Source organism: Rissa tridactyla, chromosome 2, assembly GCF_028500815.1.
Source record: "Rissa tridactyla isolate bRisTri1 chromosome 2, bRisTri1.patW.cur.20221130, whole genome shotgun sequence".
Classification (NCBI taxonomy): Eukaryota; Metazoa; Chordata; class Aves; order Charadriiformes; family Laridae; genus Rissa; species Rissa tridactyla.
Window position 1 is genome coordinate 126,048,216 of NC_071467.1, and position 25,514 is coordinate 126,073,729.

Genomic DNA, 25,514 nt, shown 5'->3' on the forward strand with positions numbered 1-25,514 from the left:
ACCTCCCAGGCCCTGGGACCACTGTGGCTCGCAGTCCCGCTTGCAGGGGCGCAGACTTGGCGGCAACAAGGGAAGCCATATGCAAACATGGCACCAGAGAATACATGCCAAGAAAAAAGAAAGAGTTTTTGTGCTGTTATTTTTTTCCAGTGCTGGCAGTCATAGTTTTGTTTCTGTTTTAATTTTGGGGCTTGGGGGTTTTTTAAACACTAATAGATACAACATTTCCTGGAGAAGCTTATCTGCTAGAACAGTAAACACTTCAAACTAGGAAATCAAGTTGGAAAAAACCAGACTTATCTTTGCCCTTTGTGTGCTATTTTCCATCTACCTTTCTTATAACCCAGCTTAAAGACTCTTCACAAAAAATGAAACCATCTACGTTTTTTCAGTTGCAAGGTTATCTTCTTGAGACATAGTGAAGGTGTTTAAAATTACTATCTATTTTAATGAAGCTACCCAAAAAGTTTGTTAACTGCACTAAGCGAAGTGCACCAGAAAACCCCATCCAACCATCTGGCAAGGCAGACCAGTATCACGGGTGGACCCAGATACGGGCTCCCAGCCACCCTGTAGCTGCCACGGCCTTACAGCAGCTGATGTTCTCATCCATTACTGCTGCTTTGTTCATCTCGGCGTGTTGTCCTCCCTTCCAGATTTCGTATGGAAAAATACAAAGAACACGGAAACACGGTGTAGCTTGCTGACATAATGCCCATATTTAATCTTTTAAAACAAGAACAAAATCAAGAATAAAATCAAGAATAAAAATTTCATTTAAGTCATACAGTACATTAATCTTTCAGCAATGACCCAATCTACAGTACTCAAATGCCTGGCATGAAGTCTATTATCTCAGCGTTTAACAAGTGTATAACCAGTGACACAGTAAAAGAAGAGCTCACAATACACAGCTAACACGATGAGTTTAGATTTTCTTCTAAGAGTCCAGCTAGGGTTTTTAATACGTGGGTCACTTTTGAACTGCACTTTAATCAACTTTTTTGTTCAGTCAATCCGTTTGGGGCTTTTTTTTTTCTGTTATACAAGTTTTTCCGTTATGTACAGGAAGATTATTTCAAATGAAATTGCACACGTTAGAATATCTATCTATAGGTATACACAGTCAATCTAACTAAAAATTTAATAAGCAGTAATTACTCAGTCCTGGTTATACATTCCTAAAGGCTTAATAATACAGTTTTAAGAAGGAAAAAAAAAAAACCAAACAAAACACAACAAAACACAGTTGTAGGGTGGCAATCTTTGTAAGAAGCCTTCTTCCCTCCCAAAACAACCAAGGGTTAACTGTACTTTCCACATGTGAAATGGGGTCTACAAAGAAGTCATTTCAGCTCCTAAATAATACAAAACATGTGACTGTGTCCTTTCTAAAGTCTGAATGGTTCAATGCGTAATTCGGTGAAGCTCTCAAACAAGTAATACTGGTAGGATGAAGACTGTTAACAGAAATGAGGACAATATGCCCCGATACCACATTTGGATAGCAAAACTGTACGTATTAAAGGGCCATTATCCAGTGGTTAAAGCAGTTTCAGGCAAGAGGATGGCTCTCCCTGTAGCAGCTGCAGAGGAGGGGAATGGGTGGGCTCTTCTGCTCTTTAGACAAGGCTAAAGCCAAATTTTCCCCAGCTTTTACTCCCTGATCAGCACTCTTTACCGCTTTCCCAAGGGAAATCCCCAGCCCAAACCTCCCCTCCTCTGCTGGGGCACCTCCCGCTGCTCAGAGGCAGGCAGAGGTCTGCCTCTGCTCCCGCTCCGCAGCAGGGACGAGGGCTCCCACGGACCCGCTGCTGCCCCGGAGATGCTCCTGCACAGGGAGGAGGAGGCTCTGCAGTCCGGTGGCTTCCTGCCTCCCGACCTCAACCACCGCATGCATCTAAATGCAGTAACAAAAACGGAGAGGTCTCTCCCTCCGCAGCGTAGTGTTACCAAACGCTAGAGCCCTGGAGGGCTACCTCTGAGGGAAGCTGACTAAACACAAGGGTAATGGAGCATCTTCTTCCCACATTAGCAAAATATAAACATAACTAATTAACACAAGTGCTTTGACTTTTTTTAATCTCTCTTTTCTGGTGCCAGGTCCTGCTACAAATGGAGAAAACCCACAGAGAACCACTTTTCCTAGAAGGAAAAGCGGCAGAATTTTAAGCCTTGAGGATCTGCTTTGTAATTTGCTACTGGCATAAACAACGAAAAAAAAAAGTCCCATTTGTTTCTTAGTTTTTTGTGATGGTTTTTTGTTTTTGTTTTTTTTTAAGAAAAAAATCCAGACCATCCAGCGCACCTTCTTTGCACATACACACACACACGCACAAGCACACGCACCAATGGAGAGCTCCAGAAGAACAGGCATGGGAACTGCAAAGCCCAAATTGTGAAAAAACATGGGGAATCTCACAATTCTGTGTTCAATACGCATTTAGCAATGCAGCAGCAAAATGATGTATTGCAAGAAATAAATGGTCACAGAACACACATACACCCAAACGCAACCATGGATACATTCCCCCACCCCCCCTTTTTTTTTTCTCTGATAGATGCTGTTACTCATCTGATCGTTTCTTTCTGGCTGTGCTGAAGTTTTTGAAGAGCATCTGGTGCTTCTTTAACCTTTAGCAGAACGCAAGAACCTCAGTGGCAACGGACAATCAATCTCATCAGTGCCACAACCAACCCTCTCCACTTGAGATTCTCTACGAACCCCTTCCACAAGTTGAACCTGACTCTGCCCCTTTGGTACCACTCTGTTGTGTGTTTTTTTTTTTTTTTTAAATTAACAAACACAGCATATTAATGCAAATTTGATGTTTTCTAAAAATTAGAAATGCTCAGATAATTAGCTCAGCAATATGCAAAGTGCATCTATTTGGTTCTTTCCATAGATCACCTTCTGTTGTAAGTTTAAATTCCTTCACAGTTTAAAATATTGTGAAGAAATTATATGTATACTTTATGTATAGAACTATTTATATACATACACATATATACACACAACTCTGTACTTTATATAGCGATAAACACCCATTACTTAACTATTTATATTATATACACATGGCATGAACACACGCTCAGTGAAGAGTTGACGAGGGCTGAAATCATTCCATCGGGTTTAATGGAACAACAACAGTGAAACCATGAGTGAGTTATCAAGAGACACAGACGTACATCTATTAGATAAGTGAAAGACCAATTAAATCAGCTCTTCCTATTAGCGCAGGATTGTTCCCACCCCATTCCATGCTCCATATGCACATAACACAGCTATTTTGCATTCAGTTTACATGAGAGGGCAGTGGTGGTTCTTTTTCTCTAAGTGAAAGAACAGTCCCTATTTACTCGGGCTCATTGCGACCTCTTCTGCAGAAGTGGGGCACAGCTGGGTCTGGACGTCTTGGGGGACTCCGAATGCTGCGCCGCCCTTAGCTGAAAGCACCTGCTGAAGCGTTATTGCATGGTTATGGGACAGCTATCAATTGTTCACAGTCCGTGAACTCTCTCCGACAAGTGGTACAACTGTATAAATACATATTTTAGCACAAAACAGTTTTAACACGAGGCAAGTCCAAGTACAAACGAGACCTAAAGGCCTATGGGTGAACTTTAAAGGCCAAGAGTTCTTCAGAGTGCATGTTGTTTAAGGAACGCAAGTCAGGTAATTTCAAAAGAAGTTTTGTGAAAATAGAGGCTTCATTGGGGTGGTTTTTCATGATTAAGGTCCTTAATGCACGGATTAGCGTTTCCTGAAGTGCCTCCACAGAATTGACATTTTCTATTCCAGAGCGATCTAAAGAGAAGGGGGTGGGGAGGGGAAGAGAGAGAAAGAAAAAAAAAAACAAAAAAACAGGATGGGGGGAGGAGGGGGGGAAAGAGAGACTGAACACATGTAGTTTGCAAAATAAAGCCACTGCAAGAATCACTTACTAAATTATCAAACACAAGAAAAAATAAACACTTACGCCAGAAGTTTCAAACAAAAACGTCTCTGAAATACTATTTAGCATCAACTTTGTACAACAGTATGAAGCTCGTGCTGAATGGGCAGCATTCCATCACCTTTTCTGTAATCACTTACCCACGTTACCAGAAAAGGGCCGACTGAAACACACGCTTAAATATTTTGCTGAATCACAACTTTCAACGCAAGGAGAGAGACAGGGCACATGGAAGTAAACATTTCAAACGTTTTTCAAGGCTGGACATAGAACCCTACGCTGAAACTGGAGGCTCATGTTTGAGGAGGGAATCCCACTCAGGACAAGCCACACTCTTCTGCACAATGGGATCCCCAGGGGCAAAGGGAGTACAAGCCTTGACATGACTGGGGCACCGTTTCTGAGTGCGTTCTGAAGCACTTACAAAATGAAACATGACGCACCCGAAAATTCCCAGCTGAGGAAGAAAAGAAGAATTTCAACATCAAGAAAAAATATTATGCTTTCACATACTGCACTCGCCCCACACCCAAAACATCTCTTTCAAGAGAGCTGTATTTAAGAACGTGCCCGTTGTCCTTAGGTCGAACCTAAGCAAGCAGCTGAAAAGCATGGATTTTTAAGCAAAACATCTCACCTAATAACCACGCACAGTAGCTGTTTTTTTCCCCCAACCTGTAGCCTCTCTTAAACGCAACATAAATTCAGCAGGGCACATACATACACGGGTGACGGACACAAGCAGAAATGCGCTTTGATGTGTACATGTACTTAAGCACTTTGCAGAACTGGGACATAGAATGACAACAGCTTTCCGGAGCAGCACTGAGTCAGATCGTACAGTCAGAGTGGGAATCCCTTCCTTATGCTGTCAGTGTCGATCCAGTCGGACCCTAGAAGCCCTCCTGGACTATTCAGTGCAGGTCCCTACCGCTGTGGGAAAAACTATTGTACAATCCACTTAGGGATCCATCTTGAAGAAGTTAATGTGTTTTGTTCCCTTAGAAAGATTGCTCCAGAACCTTCTACTCTAACAATTGGGAATTTTGATTAATATCAAACGATGTTTATTAGCACATATCCCACTCTTCCGTGAAGACTGTTCATTAGGTTGGATAGCCGCACTCCGAGAGAGCACATGCGAAGACATGCCTCCCTGCCTTTATTTGTTAAGCTGTCTTATTCCACTCACCCGCTGCTTCGCAAAACCTTTAGGTTTGCTCTATCCTGAGCAGGGATGATGACATTTGCACGGAATACGCCAGATGAGGTTTCTCAAGAGCTCTGTAGAGTGACAGCAGTACTGCCTTGCCTCTGAAGGCAGAGGAATGCAGGCCATTCTTTCCTGGCTGCCTCGGGGGAGTTACTGGAGCCTCCTCTCTCCAATTAGTCCAAGTCTTTCTTCTCCCTCTCCGTCTACTTCCAGTTGCTCCCAGTGGCCAGCAGAAGTTTTTGTTAGTACCATCTCAGTAAGCGGGAATAATAGAGGGTGTGTATTTTATATTCTTCTACCACAAGGCATCACCCTCAGTTAAGAGGCTATTTGGTCTCTAGACCTGCACAAACCACATTCTTTCAGCTTTGCTTCCACCTTGCTTCTTCCTTCTTCAGTGCCCATGATCCGTCTTGCTATCTCCCCTCCATCTTCAACACATCTGAACACAGCTAACTGAAGCCAGACGTGAAGCGTTCTTTCAGTTTTGGAATGCTACCAAGGTAATTCCTCAGCACCACCAGAAACACTTCCACATCCTCCCTGTATGGCCCTGCTTTTTCTTTCTTTGCCATATGACACCAAAACAAGAGGATGTACACAGTTACACTTATTCCTTGCTACTATCCCTGCTGCTTCTTGCTGCATGTTCTAAACATTCCTGTAAGAGTGACTGTTCAGCCACTGGTATGTGGAGATGCTTCTGACAAGTCTTCTCCCCACGAGCACTGTTTAGAGACTTATGAACATTTCTTTTTTTTCCACTGGTATTTTTTTTTTTTTTTTTTTTAAGATTTTAAACAAATGGAATTCTTTTAAAAAGATTTTTAACTAGTGCAGCATGGTATTTTGTATTCTGGATCACTTAATCAGGATTTGACAGTCACGCTCTCCTGTCTGCTTTGGGAACTGATGTGAATCTTGACTACTCTCTACTATCTTTCTTTCAATCTTCTCTTGAGTGACTTTCATTCTGAGATGAAGTAGTCTTAACAGCCTTATTCTTCCACCTTCAGTTCTTCTACCAGTTACGCCACCTTTTGCCTTTGCCCGCATCTCCATGTCATTCTCTCTCATGCTGTTCCTCAACTCTTCCCCCTTATCTAATTCAGCTCTGCCTCCACCTTATGGGAAATAACTCCCTGGGTCACACTCCTCCTTGAGGGATGGGGTGCAGGGGATCTGTCCTTCAACACCTGTTTAAGCAACAGATACCCGCAATCCTTCAGTTCTACAGGCACCTCTTCCTGCTGGCAAGCCCCTGCACTGCAAGCATCTTCCCCAGGAGCTCCGCTGAGGACATGTCTGTTCTTCTTCGGTAGTTGCTCAAGCGTGAAGCCTGCTCACTTACTCACTGGCTTGGGCAAGTAATGACTGCAGCATTTCAACTGAGTTGCAAGCTACAGAGTCAAGTTGATATGAAAATTGCTGGACTCACAGTGGCTGTCAAGGTTACTATTGCGTCTGGAACATGGTACAAATGCAAGTTTGGGCCCAAAAGTTAAAAGACCAGTGAAGTTTTGCTTTATAAAACCCTAGAAACATTTTGTGAAGATGTCCAGGAAGGCTGTGATCAGACAGCAGATGAGATCACAAGTCAGCTAAGATAGGGCGCGACAACATCCAAAGCTATGAAGAGTCCCCAGCAGCTGCAAGCAGCCTGAATACCAAACAGCTCCTCTTTTTGTCCTGTTGCACGGCTCTGACGTGATGTGCTGTACATGTTACATACCATCCCTAAGCTAAGACCTGCTGGGCGCTGGCAACAGCATGGAGCAGTGCTTAAAAGGCTGAGGGAGGCTCTGTGCTAGAAGCACATTTTACAGAAGAGCTATGGCCTCTTACATACAAAACAGGTGGCACAGAGACTGCAATAAGGGCTCAGCAGCTGAGCAAGCAAGAAGAGTGGCTGTAGCCTAGTTACGACATTGCACAAGGAGGCAAGAGGCCTGGCTCTCAGTCCTTATTTTAAAGGTTGTCTCCAGTTCTCATCAATTCAAGTTTTTGAAAGATAAAAATATGTAAAGCAGAGTCTGGAAAAGCAACAAAAGCCCAGGTTTCTCTCTGCTACTTGAACATTTTCACTGACAGAGTACAGTGACACACTTCCTTCATGCTGCCATTCCTTCTGGGTTTTGAAGCTTCCGGATTCTGTACCACCCTCTGCTCATTACCACCACTTACAAACTGCAGAGGGCCCATCCTGTGCTATTGTACTTTGCTTAAGCCATGCATAAAGCTATTAGACTGAACTGTCCTACCATGTCTACAGAGGCTTCACGTGCCTCCATCACCATGCCTGGGGTGCCCCTCTCTGATCCGAGAGATGTGGGTCTAAATCACTCCTGGAATGAGTGGAAGAGGTGCACTTGCTCAAGAGGTGAGTGGCCCCCAAATGCTGGCTTGTTGTAGAAGTGGGCACTACTAGCATTCCTGCAAGGTACCCCTAGAGAGCTCCTTACCCAGCAAGCAGCTATTCTGCATCTTGTATTCCAGGCATTATATGCAGAGCTAATGTGCCTAATTTGAGGCTTTAGATAATACTACAGAAGTAGGTGCTTAATCCTTCTTTGAATCTGGGCCAGGGCGTTCTGTATATCCAGGGACTGAAACAAGATATGAGGCTGGTGAAGATGTTAGTGGATTGGCAGACCTTTAGCAGTAAGAAGTCACGATGCAGATGAATAGGGCTTTCCTGCTGACATAGGCAGAGATCAAACTTGGATTTAGACTTAAGATACGCAATAGACTTCAATGATGATACTCGGAAGTAAAAATACCACCTTATCCCAAGACTTAGGCTGTGCAAGTCAGGAGTAATTTCCCTGATGCTGTCCTGTGAAACTCAGATGAGTCAGACAAATAGCTTCTAAACAGCCACCGGGCAGCTATGACATGTATTTTTGCATTCTATAGAAAAAGTAGCAGGAAAATACAAGCCCATTGCCACATTTTTCCAAAAGGCAATATTAGAAAGAGCAGATATGTAAAAAAGTAAATTACAGGCTGCTAGTAGCTTAAAATCCACTAAATTGCACTTAGACGTGAAATAATAGGGTATACATTTTACAGAAGTCTTTTAATAGAGAGCCATATTCAAATTTGGCAAAGGTGTAAGTTAACTTTCTCTCCTTACCAGCAGATACCAGGACAACCGCTGTAAACAAACTCATTTCCTCATCACTAAGTTGCAGGGCATTTAGTTTCTCACTAAATTCAAACATTGAGTTGAGCAGATCACCAGCTCCCATTGAATGCAAGTCATCCACGCTGTACTTCTTTCCACTCAGGAAGGTGACAGTACGCTCCTTTGCGTCAAACAAAGATGCAAACCGTACCATTAAAACCTGGTGAAAGAAAGAGAGAACAACAAAACCAGATAAATACAGGTGGGTTTCTAGAAAAGCCAAAGAAACAATTAAACCTTTTAACATCATTCAAACTGTCTCGTTAGCCACTGTACAAGCATTCTATACCAAACTGTCAGCATGCTACTGCGCTGTAAAAAACAGTGCAAGCTCTGGCCCAGTAGTCCCAGAGAAACAAACAAGTGAAAAAATTAGCAACTGGATGCAGGGGAGGGGCTATAGCTCATGAAAGGAAGAAAAATTAAAATTTAAGCCTCAGACAGCCTGAGCCACGAAGACAATGCCATTCACAAATACGCCAGTAGGACAACTTGCTTAAGCCACTGAACAGCCAAAGGCATACAGAGCATCAAAAAGAAATGTTTTCTTGGCCACACTTATGAGGAGAAAAACAAAGGTATTGAACCAGATTCTCGCCTGGCGTAAAGTGGAGCAGCTCCATTGCAACACTGCCGATTCACACCACCTGACGGTCTGGCCCACTAGGCATTCTTTGGGAAAGTACCATGCCCCCATCCCTGCTCCCACAGGAATGTTAATGAGCTCTGGTAGAAAGGTGCCACATGTAGGGCCTTCAAAAGGCTGGGGAAGCAGGGCTTGAAACGGCACCTGGTCTGTAGCTGCAGCTGGGAATACCCTTTTGGTATAAGCACCTGGGCTGGAGCAGTTGACATGTGCTGAACTTACCCCTCTGGGCCGAAATTTCTCTTGTGGTTTCTCAGGCGTATTGTGAAATGTTTCCCTCTGGAATGGCTCGTAAAGTTTCATTTGCTCATGTTCAACAACCTTATTTACATTTTCAAGGTTTAAGTTGCACACAACAGCCTTCTTATTTGGAGAAAATGAACGAACTGGCACTGGTTAAAACTTCAGACTTGCTGTAATCTCTTGGTGTGACAGTTGTCTCTTCTCACTTACCCTACATAACTGCATTAATTTAAATGTTTACTACAGATAAGAGGAGAACCAGGTTTCCAGCAAAGACTAGTGCCTTTGACAAGCGTAAAAAAGGAGGGGTCAGGGGAAAAAAAAGAAAAAAAAAAAAAAAAGAAAATGTTTGAGAATTCAAACACCATTCATGCACATTACATGACCTGCTCCTAAATTTAAACAGCCAAACGACATGCAGCAATCTTGATGGACACATGGGCGCTATGTATTATTCACCTTTGTCACCTAAGCTATCTGTCCTTTGATGACATTAACTACAGAGTGCAGAAACCTAGGCGCAGAAGCCCTCAGAATACAACAAAAGGAGACAAAGGGTAGACAGACAAAGCTGAACTTGTGCATTAGCAGGGACCCACCAGATACTCGACAACTCTCCAGTTCAAAATGATATTCCCCTTACAGAACTGGGCTTTAGAAACATGAACTTTAAGTAGTGAGCAACCACTACTAATGCTGGTATTCAAAACTGAAGCCCGTGAAGCTGTGTTGATTTATACTAAGGTGAAGATCTCGCCCATAGATTTCAATGTCACCATTCTATTCCAAGGAAGAACAGTTTAGACTATGGTATAGCACATCACTGATTAATCCTGTTTCACTTCAAGATAGTCTCCTATTTCTGCATGCTGAGGATACACCTGATCAACCCTATCACCTGACCATAGCAACATAAGCACACTAAAACCTCCACACAGGCAAGTTCTTGCTCACTTCCCCACCACCTGCAGCCAAATTACCAAGTTTATGAGTCTGTGGAGGAACTGAGTCACTACCCGAGTGGACCCAAGGGGCTTCTTAGCTCTACCACCAACTACATTTGGAGTGGGGGCTTGGTGAGGTGGGGGAGGACCAGCTCAAATCCAGTTGAGTTCCTTATTTTAGGCTCACTGCTGTTTCTGAGCTGGCTCCCATACAAAGCCATACAAATGCCACCACAATATACTGAGATCCCCAGTACTGCCAGTTCTAAGAGGGCTTTTTGGTTTACATGTGTGCGAAGACACATAGCTATGTTGCTTCTGCACCAACATTGTCTCCATGCATCTTAGCCCCAGACAAACAAGCACTTCTTGAACATGAGCTGCTGGTAAGCACAGTGCCAAAACAGCCACACACTGGTACCCAGGGGAGCCAAAACAGGCTCAGAGGCAGTACTTTTACTCAGGTTCTTCTATTAACATGTAGAAGTTGGGACATCCTAGTTTAGTTACCCAGAAGACAGAAATGACTTCATATGCACCAGGCTTTCAAGCACTGCCTTGTGCCTCAGTTGCAGTGGTTTCATTAATCCTGATTGGTTTTGTTTTTTTCCCCACTGGCCTGCAGCATTATTTACGTTGGGGTTTTTTTTTTTTCTGTTGTTAAGATGCCACGTAGGCCTTTAACTGCAGGTACCAGCTCTCTAACAGAAATCACTAATATTTCTTATAAATAAGTGAATAGGGATAAGCATGCAGCCATGCATTGTTATTAATTCCCCTGGATATAGAAACCTTCTTATCAGCAGTGCTTGTAACCGGCAAAAAAGGCACAGGAATGAGGCTTGAGAAAAGCCTGAGGTGAAGAAAGGCCACGACAAAATATTTTACTTGCAAGACATGAAGGTTTGGCTTTATGTTATAGGAACAGTTCAAGCCTGATTTTCTGCCCTCCTTGAGGGCACTGGACAGTATACCACTTTGCAGAGGAAGGAACCAACATTTTTGTGTAATGTGAACAGCAACGTAAGAGACTGTAGCTGAAGAAGTGAAAACACAGCCCTTAGCTCCAGGAGTTGTAGATGAATATTAAAAGATCAAAAATAAGTATAACAGCAAAAAAATACATGACAGCAAACTGGAAGAAACAAAGAAACTGACACGCTCCAGGCACCAAGTCTTCCAGTGTAACTTGTACCTTCCAACCCAACAATTGCACATTTTAGAACCAGGCTGTATAAACGCAGATGAAAAACCCAACACATTACTTGAGACATGTCTTCAGTTGAGGTAAATACAAAATCCAGCACCCCTCTTTGAAAGAATAAAGCAAGTAAACAAGACCAAAAGCATCACCAACGCTGTCCCCCCCAAGAAAAGGACAGTAACATTGAATACTTGGGAATTCAGCTCCTCTGGCCCTCTCTGTTTAAACTTCGTATTTGAACACTTGTAAAACGTGCATGGTCTCCAACAGACACAAGAATCTGGAAGAGCAACTAAAACCTTAAGTAAAGGTCCCCTGGTGACGGCCACTAATTATAAAACAGCACCAAGCCCTCTGGTATACTTCCCAATTTAACAGCACTAATTCACACACATGTCACGCTCGCAAGTAGGTGAGATTAACCACAAGAACCTGGTGGGATTAGTCTAGAGTAAGTCAGGCTGCAGCTGGCACACAGTATCTACAGAGCCACAGCAGTACAGCTAGTTATCAGTGTTACTGCGTTGGAGATGAGGCTTCAGCAAACCCCAGGTGCCTCCAAAGGCTAGTGGTGACTGGTCAGCGTGGATGCTCTGACTTTGGCAGGGAGCACAGTGGCAGAAGGAGAGATATACAGAGCAATAAACACATTCCTCTACAAAACCAGGAAGTCAGTGGATAGCTTTCTAAACTATCCACCCTTCCAGATGCAGTCTGCTTCTCTCCAGGCTAAGCAAACGTAGCTATCGAAGTAACCGCTGCTATACAAAACCAAGAATCTCCTCCTCAGTCTTTTATTAATGCCCAGAGAAGAGGAAAGGGTAAAAAGGATGAGCACTTTAGAGCTACTTGGAAGAGGGACAGCTCACCACGATTTGACCAAACAGAAGCACTGGACGCCATGGACACCACCAGCTTAAGGAAAGCTCAGAGCTAGCATCCACAAACAAGCTAGTTTTGCCTGATATAACCCAGTTCTATTTGGTTTTGGTCCTAAGGGAGTCAGACTGATGCATAGCTTGTCAGGTCCGCAATATACACACAGTGGTCTCACCTCAAAGGTCCCAGCCTTCAGAAGATTAACCTGGTCATGTTGGGAGAGATCTCGGAAACCTGGGATGCGCTTGGCAAACTCCACCACTTCCTTCACTGCAGGGGTAAAACTCAGGGAAAACTCTTCCCAGACTTCATGGCCAGACTTGTTTGGGTCCACATGGGGAGTCTTACTCATTGGGCAGACCTGGTGTTTACAAAACATAGGCAGAAAACAACTCTTAAAGATATAATTCCAAATACTGACAAATACTTGAAAGAAGCAGGTTCATTCTTCAAGAAAAACTTTGCAATAACAACTAATCGAGAAAAAAACATCAGTATTCCTCAGTCAAGTCCCAAAGCAACTGGATTTCTCCCCCTCCCTTTAAAACAAACAAACAATAAAAACCCCATGGCAGTCCATTAGCACTCTGTTTCTAAATTTGCTGACCTGGAAACGCCAACATTGTTTGCAGCCAGAGACTTGAGAGAACCCAGGTTATGCTATTCTTCCCTGATGTCACTCATGCCTGACATGTGGATTTCTCTTACTTGTATTATCCCTGTAATATCACAATTAATCATGATTTCACAATCAATTGATTGTAATCTCATAATCTCTACTACAATCATTCTCATGTATCTCTGTTTTGCAGACACCTCAAGTGATTCAGTCAAGGTGACAAAGGTGTCAACACCAGAGCAAGGAACCGATCCTTGGTTTCCTGAGTCACAGGTTTACACCCTCATTACCAGGACAACCTTCCTCTCCTACATGCTTGCTTTTATTTGTATCACTGAAGGCGGACCAAGGAACTGGTATTCCAATTTTGCTCAGTCACAAAATGACAAAATGCTCCTTCTTTTATACAAACACAGTGATTTGTTTGTAGGAAAGTCTGAATCTGTTACAATGAGATCAGACGTATCAGTCAAGGCTGACTGCCAATAAATCCCCTCTGTAAAACCCAATCAGACGCTCTGAGATACTTACAGTTCTGCTTTCTAAAATTTACATCTTTTAATGAAGTTTAAACCTTTTAATATTCAGTTCACCTGTCATCGTCAAGAACATCAATTCCTTTAAGTATGTCTCACAAGTATACTACACAGTGTATATAATCCTCCATAATGTTAGCAAACCAAAGAGAAAACAGTCAAATACATCAGTAATTCCTTAGAGCTACGCTGCTTTTGCAGGGCATCTGGAATCTGATAATCGCCTAGCAATTTTTTGTGTGGAAGGTCCCAAGTTCCATTACAGGGATATATTCAACAGGTATACACATGTGTGCATGTTTGGCAACAGCTAGGGAAAACACAATGGAAATAGTTAGATATACATTTCTGGTTGTTTTTTTTTTTTTTCCTCCAAATATCAGTTACTAACTGGGTAGTCAATATGCAGAAAACTCATCCCTTTTCTTTCTCCCCAAAAGACAAGGAACGGAATTGCAGATTTCTTGGTTCAGTTGTGAATCACAACATCATTTGTGTGCCTGAGGAAACGCCCAAACCCAAATGACTGCTTGTCGGGTGGAGGAGGACCTTTTCCATAAACTGAAAATCACAGAATATTTTGTCAAAATGAAAGCCCTAGGCACACAACCAGAAGCACAGCACACACTAACCACTGCTCTGTCCATGATGTTGCAACAGTTGATGTGGGTATTATTGAAAATTCAGTACTCTGAGGACAAGGAACCTCTGGTTCAGCACCCCGCTCTGATTTGGACACAAAAAGCCCCTTAACTTCTCCTCCTACGACGGTTTACCCTAACCCCCAGGCACTTGGTCCCAAGGGGAAACTGCCACTTTCCCCCCATCCGTGTAATATGTCTAAGCTGTCTTGAGAGACCTCTGCCCAAGCGTCACAGAGTATCTCAAGTTGGAAGTGGCCCATGAGGATCATCGAGTCCAACTCCCTGCTCCTCACAAGACTACCTAAAAACTAAACCATATGACTAAGAGCGTCATCCAGACGCTCCCTGAACTCTGACGGGCTTCCTATGGAAGCAGATGTCAGCTTGCACAGTCACTCTTAGAGGAACCTCTTCAAGAACGACCTGTTCTGCTTTGCTAGTTGTGGGAGTATTGAGTAAAAAAAACAGACCCCTGAACATCTGTCTCCGTACTGGTTCAGAGTCTAACTACACTCCCTTACTGCTACTGACTCATTTCGGTCGGATCCACTCTCATTGAGCTCTCCGGCAAAAACCCTCATTCATGCCAGGGATGCTGGCGGAAGGCTGCAGTGCCCTGTTGGATTCGGTTTTGTTTCCTCATCATCAGCTGCGTTAAACCTCCCTGCAGCTGCCACGCAGAGGTCACACCGACTGGCCGGGCCTCTGCAGGCAGCACCACTCCCTGCCTGCCCGTACTGACAGGTTTAACCTCTGCTCCTCAGGAGCGCCAAGAATGCCGTGGCAGTGACTCCACATACTTTCCCTGCAAGGAAGAAAGGTTGGGAATGATTATTATTTGCCACAGTGTAGTGCCCGGAGTCTGCAATTAAGGTCAGAGCCTGCTAGGGATGGTATGGTCCACTTACACCGTAGCCAAAGATGACAAAAAACAAACAAAGAAAAAAAAATTTTAGAAAAAAAGGAAGTCCAGCATCAAAACAAACAGCCTTCGCTGCATGGAGACTCTCAGGGGCCTTCAAGAACCTGTGAAGAATCTTTACAAACTAGGAGGAAGAAAAACACCAGCAGCTCGGGCACTTGAGAAAGGTCAGGGGCTCACGCTTCTCAAGGGGAGCGCAGGATGAGAACGAGGATGTTATGTTCTCTCATCCCAGGCGGTTCCAGTGATAAAGAGAAGGACAATCTATTTTAAGGGGCTTACAGAACTGGTTGCCTGAATGGCAGAAAAACAGCAGGTGCAAGGCAAACGAGAGGGACCTGTTATGGAAAGGGGAAAAAAAAAAAAAGGAAAGAAAAAAAAACCCAAACCAACTGAAAACCCATATGCTAGAAAACAGGAAGCATCCTTGTTAAGAATTCAGTGAGAAAACACTCCAGCAAAGGGGTCATCTAAGGTACCATCTAAGGTACCCGGAAGCATGTTAAGAGCTTCACTTGTGTAAGTACAATGGAAAAGACCCTGGACTTCTCTCAAGCAGTTGAGCCGTGCATCTTCCCCTGCCTCTGTTCAGACCTGAGGATGTTCTAGGTGAGAAAGATGCGCAGCCTCTGGGTCCCATTGAGCCTGTATTTTACACTGCCTGTAACAGAATCAGCCTATCCCCATTAAAACAAAACAAAACAACTCCCCCTTAAAAAAAAAAAAACACAAACCAAAAAAAAAAAAGAAACAAAACAAGAGAGATTTTATAACCCATTAGCAAGGCGTGCACTGGTTCAAAATCCTAGCCCTGAGGTTTCACCCCAGAAATTTGCTCTGAGTACCTTTAAGAAAAATACAGCATATCTGATTGTGCAGATTATTTTAAAGTGAAGTCTTCAAGAGAACTGAGTGAAGAAGCAAATTTATAAGCTCCTAGTATCTATTTTCAAGTCAAGCCAGTTAAGAAACCCCTGAGTTTTCTTGCAACCAATGCTCTTTGACATTAGCCTACTTTCAGTTTGCTAAAAACCAAGCCAAGAAACCCCATCACTTGTATGATTTCAAATCCCCCGCACAACTTGAGCCATTATTCTCCTTCATCACGATTTGCGCTGTCAAACTCACGCCACTATTTTAAGTTTCAGCAGTTGTGCCAATTGTGTGCAGCTCCACTGATTAAGGAGTGGGGTCACAGCGGGATCACACCCATCACTAAGCCTTTCACTAAGTCAAATCAAACAATTGATATCAAAATACCAGATGCATTCTTCCTCCAGTGCTGCACGAGTAAGCGGTATTCTTGTTTGGAGAAAAGCCGTCTTCTGGGATCCTATCACACAGTCGCTGAGTATAACCACTGCTGAAGTTCATGCAGTGGCTATTTGGGAAACACATGGCGTGCCCGCTCGGGTAATGCATTGCGCTTCTCCCTTTGTACTGTCCACCAAGGTGCTGCTCGCCTTCAGGGTACTGAGGGCCACCCAGCCCACTAACACAGTGCTCGCTGCTCAAGACGTACTGCTCCGTGTTCTTTGACACTCTCTCCCCACTCTGGGACTGCATCATCTCTGCTGGGTTCTGGGACTGTTCTTGGTTGTACATGAAAGTGTCTTTGTGGGCCCTAGTGACCATACCAATCACTTCTTCCTTAGCCATGTCAACGCTAGGAGGGGGAGAAGGGCTTTTGATGGTTTCCCGCTCTTGTTTGGGCTTGGACAAAAGGTCTTCTTGAGGTGCTTGATCCTGATGTTCTGTTAACGCTTCATTGGGTAAGTGACCGCTGAACTGACTGTTCATCATGGTTTTCATGGCACTCTGCATTTCAATCAGCATCCTCTGTTTTTCACGTTTGGGAATGCGGCCAAATCGAACAGCTACCGAGGTGGAGAAACAAAAAGTGGTGGGAAGGAGGGGGGCGGAAACCAAAAAAAAAAAAAAAAAAAAATAAAAAAAGGTCAATCCTGGAAGCGTTAGCATGCACACCCACAGAATACACAACCCAACCAAAAATCTTGTGTTTTAAGGGAAGACTTTAACTGCTCTCACCAATACTACAGCAGGTCTATTACCACTGAAGTCAAGGAGCTTCCTGGGCATTGGACAGGCGTGAGATATGAAATGTATGCTGTTGTTTACATACAAAGAGAAGGCGGCTCTAAAGCACACAATCTCTAAAGCCTTTTCCCCTTTTGCTAACAAACCTGGCTATGGACTATACACACAGTTGTGCTAGTTAATTAAGTGCCAGGCTTTAAGATTGGATCAATTAAATCAGTATAACTTTGTGAGATGACAATTAGCTGAATTTAAACACAGTTCATATCACATTTGAATAGAAGTCCTACAAGACAGCTCCTCATGGACCAATTATACAACTTGCCAAAACAGTTAAGAGAATCAACGCTGAATGAAGCTTACCTTGGTATATTTTCCCGATAACTTTGCCATGACAAGGACATTTTCTGCTGGCAAGGGGATGGGCATCATTGTGGCTGCAGCACTTTTGACCCTGTCCTAGGGAATCTACAACTGCCTTTACCATCCTGTCCAACCACAGCCTTACAAGGGCTTATAACCAGTTTCGACTGATGTAATTATGTTCATGCAGTAGTCCATCATTAATGTAACTAAATCTCTTTCATTAAAGCAGGTGCAACCTTACGCGCAAACAAGCGCCTAGGGGATGAAATAACTCCTATGCACGACAAGAACTCAGAACAATTATTTGGAATAAGTTTTAACACTCCACCCACTAAATTATTAACAGCCTAAGATTCCTAGCTCTTGTGAAAGAGACACCCAGAGAAAATTAAAAAGTGAAACAGAAGGAAGAGTTCTGGTTTGTGACAGTGTGTAAGTTGTAGCAGACTCAGGAACTACACTTTCAGCATTGCACTTTAAAGAAAAGTCACAAGGAGTGGACAGCCAGCAAGGTGGTCAGAGATACAGCTCAACGTTACCCTTTCCTCCTTGCCTTCCCCCTCCCTCCAAGAAAAAAGAAAAAAAAGGAGCAGATATATGCTCATCCCACGCACCCAAACCTACGTCTTTAGGCTCTATAATGATTACTCTAAGGTTATCAGCTCAGGCAGAATTCCTTTTCATTGAAAAAGCAACAGTAACAAAACAAAACAAAAAAAAAAAAGAAAAAAGAAAAAGAGAAAAGTCTTGTTCAGATTCAGGCAGGATACAGCTATAAATATTAAGTCATTAAAACAAAACTAAGACTCTGGTTACAACCGTCCCCTTTAACAGGCCACTGCAGCACATCCCACCGCATGAGCCTCCAGAGACAGGAGGACAGCACTGCGGCCGGTATTGCGTTACCAGTTCAGGAGAGTCGCGGAGCAACAAGGCAAGCTGACCTACATGCTCTCAGACCGGGAACCTGTCCCTGACTGTAGGGCTGGCTGCCTTCTCTGCCATTGAGACCCTCAGCAATCGGCTTTTGAGGTGGGCAGCAGATTCCCTCTCAGGGGATCACTGCTCGGTAGAGGAACGTACCATCTCTCGACATCCCAACAGACAGGCATTTTTTGAAGCGACACTGCTGGCATCTGTTCCTATTCATTCTCATTATAGAGCAGTTATTATTCTTCAAGCACTTCTTATACTGGATGTTTTGCTGAATGCTTCTTCTGAAAAAACCCTGTAAACAAACAAACAACCCCCACAACTATTATTACAGCACATGTCAAATCCTCCTGCCAAGATTCACCTCTCCGCAAGCACAGAAAACCCCACTGTCTCATCAGCTGCTTCAGAGCCACCAGCCCCAGGTGATTTTAAAGAACATGCTACTCTTCATCACTTACTTCCCCTTCGTGTGTGATCTGTGTAAAACACAAACTAGTTATGATTTCTAATTATAGAAGATGCTAAGTTGTTCCCTGCAGAGTCAGCACCTAAGAGCAAAATATCTCCACTATTACTTCTATCACTGTACTGACCATTTACAAGATATCCCCTCAGTCTCCTATGACATCAAGTGCAAAGATGGAAGTCAAAATCAGATCTCTTGACTTCAGTCTCCATAGTTTGGCAACAAAACCATCCTGTTGCACCACATGACCTTCAAAGGTAGTTCTCTCACATAACCCTTAAGTTGATAAACTCTATCACAGAACATAAAGTTTGGAGCGTTACAGTATCAGAAAATACAGATCTACTGATGCGTGCACACACAAGCACCCAGTTCTGGCTTTCCCTGTGGTAAAGAATTGCTTTTCCAAAGCTGTTTTGTTCTGTGTCCTGGCCCAGGTGACAACTCACACCCACTATCTCTTAATGCAATTAACATTCACATGTCTTGCGTGACATGGTCCTCACCACCTCCGTCTCCAGTTCTTCTTCTCTGCCGTGCACTCCAGGTCAGGCAGGATCAGACAAGGGGCGAGAACAGAAAGTAGTGCAGAGTCTGGAAAATGCTGTGTATTGCTAAGTGGTTTGCCTTTTCCTACAACTTATACACTGTCTGAAATTTCTCAGACTTAAGTTTAACAAAGAAGCATACAGGTGTTTTTTCATCAGAACCGCCCCTTTCCCCTTGTGGGGAGAACTAGAACATTTCACCAGCAGGTTGGTAAGCAGAAACATAGCTCACCTTGCAGCCCTCACAGGCGTGAACACCGTAATGAAATCCTGAAGCAACATCTCCACAGACTTTGCAAAGAAGAACCATGCCATTAAATTCTAGAATCAGAACAGAAAAGTCAAGGATATAGAAAACCAATGACAATTGCAGGAACCTGTTTCCAGCATGTATTCCCTGGACTTTTAGTCACAGTAGCATTGTACTCAACTGTAGAAACAGAAAGTCTGCTTACATTTACGCACTTTTAAAAGGACCATTAAATTAACTACGCCACCAAAGCTCAGGCTCAATCTGTTTTTCCATCAGGACATGTAAAAGCCCATATACAGGATACAGGTTCCCTAACTAAGAATAAATATATTTTCTTAAAAAACAGAAATATTAAAGGACACTTTATTTTATTATATATTGTAAACAAGCCATACAGTCTACCCATGTGATAACAATTAAGGACTGGTAACTCAGCCACATCTACGCATGTAAAGACTACTCATTTGAGTGCATATCCAGACTGGCATGCTTGCACACTTGAACTTGAAAATACCTTCTCAGCCCTGTAAATATGCTCATGGTTTGGGGTTTTTCTAAGGTTTTCCCCACCTGTTTTATTTCAGCTTGTCAATAAAGATTTTTTGCAAGTCCTAAGTGCTGGTCTAACATTGGTTTCACTGAAGCCAATGGGAATTTTACCAGTGACTTCAGTAACCACAAAGTTACCTTAACCGTGAGCAACACAGACAGCTGGAAATACACCCAAAGAACCATATTCTACCAGAAAAGCAATTTATTTTGACATTTGGGTTTCATTTATAAAGAGGAACTAAAACTTTTTTTCCTAAAGGTTTTGAAGAAGAACCAAACCACAAAATTTCTCTTTTTTTTGGGGGGGGGGGGGGTGTTTTTTGGTTTTGTTTTTTTAAATAGAGCTAGTACTGAGCTAAAAATGTTACCTATCTATCTATACATCTAAACAGTTTACAAGAGGTTTCATCTTCAGGAACCTCTGACCTGATATCAAAAATCTAGTTGCTAGCGAATTTTTAAGAGGAAGGTTCTTACTAAGAACTTAGGGTAGGGACACTTCAAAAAAAAAAAAACCAAAAAACCCCAAAAAACCAACAACCAACCACAAAACTTTTAAGGTAGAACTGTTAGATACTTATTCTAGCTTCACAACAACTCAAATTAATAAATTTGATAAATTCTGCCAATAAAAGAATTCAGCCTTTGAAAGACTAAATTCGAGCTGAGTGTTTGTTGAAACGCTCATTCCAGCACTCAGTTTGATTCATGCCCTTCCAAAACTGTTTAAATATAGTTCTTCATCATCAATCTTCTCTGATTACCAAAAAAAAAAGCGTGAAACAAATAGCTGGAGCTGGATTGTCAAATGCATTTTAAAAGGCTATCCTCTCGTTCCAGCTTATGAGTACTTTGGTTTTTTACATCCACAAATTAAGACTTGGAATGAAAAAGGTAAAGGTCCCAGCTACAGCTATGTAAATATAATATAAAGTTTCGTCAATTTATTGTTCCTCAAAGACATGTTGGGGGGATGGAAGGCGAAGGGGCAGGGGAGGGAGCATGAAAAAACAGAGAAACTAGATTTTCAAGACAGCTCCATAAATACTCCTGAAGGCAGTTTCTGATTACTATTAACTTTACTTCATTGCATCTTTCTAACCAAATGCTTGATTTTTATTAAGATCAGTTTTCACTAGCGAAAAATCTGAAGTAAAGCTGGACTGTATTTATGGACTGTCTGAAGTTAGCAGCAACAGGACATCCATCTATTAGCATTTGTATGGCAATAGCGTACGTATTACCACACATACCATGGAAAAAGATAAAAATGGAGGCTTTGCTATGTGCCTTCAAAGGAAGGCACATGGAAAACCTGGTTGTAATACACACGGGGGAAAAAAAAAAAAAAGGTGGTTTCAGGAACCAGCACCAAACATACTTGTGACTCCATTATGGCCTTTTGTCAAACCAGCAACACTCGACTGGTTTGTTTTAATAGTCTCCTCGAGCCGATCGCTCTTGAGTGCCCCATCCGAGCCCTCGCTGCTCCGGCCATTGCAGCCGCCTTCCGAGGAGGAACTGTTTGGAGAAGACGGTACAGGCGAAGAGGACGACTGGAAACCGCTGTCTGAGCTCTCGCTGTGACATGAGGCTGGGCTAGATGCCGAGCTTGAAGAGCTGATGTAAGCTATCACACCCCCTGAGGCAAGAAAGAAAAAAAAGAAAAAAAAAAAAAAAGAAAAGAAAAAAAAAGGCGGGATGTAGTGACATAACAAGCAGACATGCACCGCTGCCATGTGAGCCACGCCATGACCCAGCACCGCCAGACCCAGCCATCACGTGTTCCTGGGAGCACGCCTTGCCCTCCCTCCCTTCTCTCCATCCATTCCCAACAGCTGACCTCCCAATCTGCCCCGTCCCCTTCTCCCATCTCATCCAGCCTCCTTCAACACAGGTCGGGATGAAACGGCAGAGCCAAGAGGTGAAGGAACGAGCCATGGTGGCTGGCGGGATGGGGAGAGGGCACGGGGTAGCCCAGGGAGGGTTTCCCCATCCGCCCTCTGAGCGGAGCTGGTCTGGAGACACAGCAAAGGTGAGATCTCGCAGCGCTGCGGAGGCAGAATGCAAACCAGACAGGTTAGGGACAGAAATAGGGCAGGGTGAAAGACTTGGTGCAGGCTGCGTGCCAGAGGCACAGAAAAAAAAAAAAAAGGGCTGGGAGGTACTGGTGATGCAGAAGGAACGGGGGCAAGGGGAACGAGCAGTGCTGCAGCCTGGTGAACCCAAACCGAATGCCTTTTTTTTTTTTTTTTTTTTGCAGCGTTTCTAGCAGCAGCTGAACTCCCGACTGCCAGGCTGCAGTTTGCAAACAGCCTCTGCCCTGCCGCATCTTGCAACCTGACACACTTGAGACTCCCTCAGATGAAACAGCTTTTTGTCCTCGGGCAGCCCTGGGAGCAGCCCTGGCTTCTCGCAGGCTCCTTTTTCTTGCTCGTAAGCAAGAGACATTGTTCTCGCTTCACTCGAGTTTGTCTCCAAGACTCGGCATTTCAAAAGTCAGTATAAAAAACACTTGACAAAAATTTCAACAGTGGGAGCCACGCAACTGCTTAAATAAATCACACTCAGCATCTTCTGTTTTATGCCCGTATTGCTCTGCAGAGTCCCTTCACAGATGACTCAGGACGTTGCAGCAAGGAACTCCACACACCAAAGAATTAAGAAAACTTTAAAACAGCCACGCGCCGGCTTCCTTTGGAGGAAAAAAAAGCATGGGGTGTCTGTAGAGTCCTCCATCGACCGGGTCGGCATGGCAGGCGGGGGCTGCAGCCCCTTACATCAGCCATCACCTCCTCACAGACAGAGGCGGTGGTATTATACAACCCTGGGAATATCCCTGCTTGCAGGCAGAAATTCTGACTTACAAACCTCCATGACTTTTATCAGCTATAACGGTCCTCTCAGCATTTCTGTGCCAGCTTTACTGGCCCATTTCCTCTTTAACATTTAATTTATTTATTTTCCCCCCCCACCAAGGAAACCACCGCCAGCACCCTGAGGGACCCTGAGCCCCGAGAAGCCCCTGGCAGAGCCACCACCGAGCAGAAGTCAGACCAAGCGGCCGTGTGACATGCGCGCTACACACAGGCTGCTGCTCACATTCCTGGACACCTGTGACCCTAAGCCCCACCACTGCCGTCATTCCCACAGGGATTTATTTATTTATTTATTTTAAAGAAATCCTCCACGCAGCACACGGTCCAGGATCAGGTTTTTGGAGAAAGGAGGATTGCGATGGACGCAGGGGTCCCACAAGGACATGAGCAAAAAAAGACAGTGCCAAACACCTGTGCCTGTGGTAGGACACCACCTATGTGACAAAGGTCCTGCTGTCCCCTGGGCGCTTGCATGTGCCTCTGCCAGGTGCCAGGTCAAAGCTCACAAGTCCACCCAGTCCAAGGGAGGCACCGAGTTCCTCAGCAGGCGCCATCCTTATCTGCGAGGGGCAGAGCAGGACACAGACACAGCCCCGGCAGGGAACTCCACCTTGCCCCACTGTGTTTGAAACCCTGCCTGGTGAAGGGAGATGCTCTCCTCCTTCAAGGGTAACACCAATGTCATCGGGGGGCATGGAAAGAGCATGTCTGGGCGGGGGTTCACCTCTCGTCTTCTGAAGGAGACCCAGACAGCTGGGCTGCTCCCATACCCTGGAGAGCCTGGTGGGCCTGCCTATGCCACGGTCAAGGTTTCTAGTATTTTTGTAATTTTAGAAGTCGCATTTCCTCACGAAGCCTATTTTTGTTTCATCTGCAGTTAAAAGTTGAACCTCATAGACGGTACAGGGTGATAACTGGAAACAGAGACCACTGGCCCAGGGGCGCACCCGCGCCCCGCCGAAAGGGACCGCGCCGAGAAGGGAGCCCGGGGCCCACGAACCGATGCGGGGGGCTGTGCTCGGGGCCGGGTGGGGGTGGCGTGGGGGGTCAAACGCGTCCTTCTGTCCCCGCGGAGCCGCGCTGGGGCGGAGCTGCAAGGGTCCGGCCTGGCGGGGATTTAGTTGGGGGGGGGGTGGGGGTGTGGATCACGGTAACGTGCAGGTATTTCATTGACGCAGAGAATGGTGAAGTTGTAACGACGTTAGGGACCGTTCCACCCGGCCCCGGGGATGCTGCCGCAGCAGGGGCTCCCCCGGCCGCCACCGCCACCAACCACCCCCAGTGACAAAAGAAGCAAAGCGGGGTCACCCCGCCCGCCCTCCCTCCCTCCGCCGCGGGGACGCAGAGGCCCGGCCGGGCCCTGCCCCCGGCCGCCCCCTCCCCGTTACACAACGCCGCCCCCGCGCACCGGGCCGGTCCACGTGCGGCCCCCCCCTCCCCACCGCCACCGCCGGCTCCGCACCATTTCCCCCCCCTCCCCGGCTTCCCCACGGGGCCTGTCGCGGCGGGGGCGGGGCCGGTAACGGCGGGGGCGGAGCCGGCGGCGCCGCAGCGGCGCGGCCCCACGTGTCCCCGGCGCGCCCCCGCCGCCGCCCCGAATGTAGGTCACCAAAACAGCGGCCGCCCGCCCGCCTCACGTGTCCGCGCCGCCCGCCGCCCCGCGCCGCCGCCCCGGCACTATTATGCAATCCGCGCGTCACCGCCCCGCACGGCCAATGAGCGGGCACGCCGCGCGGAACGTAAACACAGGGCGCACATGGCTCGGCCGGCGGGTCCATGTGAGGCAGCCCGCCGCCCTCCCGGCCACCAGCGGGGACAGGGACGGACAGCGCCGCCGCCCGCCGCGCTCCCCCGCCCCGCGGCGATCCCGGCCGCTCCCCGCCTGCGTCCCCGCACCCGCCCGGCCCGCCGGGACCACCCCGCGGAGCCCCCCCCCCACCCCCGGCCCGCAGCGGCCGCTCCGCTCCTTACCGGCGCTGACTTCCATGGCGGCCTCCCGTCGGGGCAGGGGCGGCGCCGGGCCCGGCGCGGTTGGGCTCGGTTCCGCTCGGTCGCTGTCTTCCCCAGCTCCGCCGCAGAAATCCCCCCCCCTACATGCGGGAGGGAGAGGTGGCCGCGCTGTCGCCTGTCAAGAGCGGTGGCTGCTGCCAGTGCCCGCCGCGGCGCCCTCCCCTTTACAACAAAAGCGATCGGGAGCCGCGCAGAGTTGCGGCACCGCCGGCCCGCCCCGCCCCGCCCCGCCCCGCCGGTCCGCCCCGCCCCGCCCCCGGCCGCCCCCCTCACCCAGTGACACACTTTCCGCGCCCGCCCGGGCGGCGGGCGAGCGGCGGCTCACGTGCGGCCGGCGCGTGCCGGGGCCACTGCGGCGGCGGCCGGGCTCGCCGCGGTGGCGCGGCTCCTCCTCGTGAACGGGGGTTGCGTGCGGAGGGTTCGTCGCCCCCCCCCCGCCTCTTCTCCACCACT

At 46.0% G+C, this 25,514-nt stretch overlaps 1 protein-coding gene across 2 annotated transcripts; it reads right to left on the bottom strand.

Moving 5' to 3' along the window:
* Window positions 1-700: 700 nt before the first annotated feature.
* NR1D2 (nuclear receptor subfamily 1 group D member 2) lies at window positions 701-25,278 on the bottom strand. 2 transcript variants are annotated; one of them, XM_054191385.1, is made up of 8 exons: window positions 25,023-25,278; window positions 21,554-21,814; window positions 19,600-19,688; window positions 18,501-18,645; window positions 16,254-16,870; window positions 12,448-12,633; window positions 8,306-8,516; window positions 701-3,808 (listed from the first exon to the last, which is right to left on the bottom strand). In XM_054191385.1, exons 1-8 carry the CDS (start codon window positions 25,036-25,038, stop codon window positions 3,612-3,614), a joined length of 1,722 nt encoding a protein of 573 aa, XP_054047360.1. In that variant the 5' UTR covers window positions 25,039-25,278; the 3' UTR covers window positions 701-3,611. The 2 variants fall into 2 exon arrangements, with proteins under 2 accessions (XP_054047360.1, XP_054047358.1); XM_054191383.1 differs by lacking the exon at window positions 25,023-25,278 and having other exon boundaries at window positions 21,554-22,416.
* Between the last annotated feature and the right edge of the window lie 236 nt (window positions 25,279-25,514).

Coding starts and splice junctions, on each gene's coding strand:
- NR1D2 (XM_054191383.1), bottom strand. CDS start 21,911: ATGGCAGCGGTGCATGTCTGCTTGTTATGTCACTACATCCCGCCTTTT. Junction 19,689..21,553: donor AGGCCATAATGGAGTCACAA/GTATGTTTGGTG, acceptor TTCTGATTCTAG/AATTTAATGGCATGGTTCTT. Junction 18,646..19,599: donor ACGCCTGTGAGGGCTGCAAG/GTGAGCTATGTT, acceptor GTTTGTTTACAG/GGTTTTTTCAGAAGAAGCAT.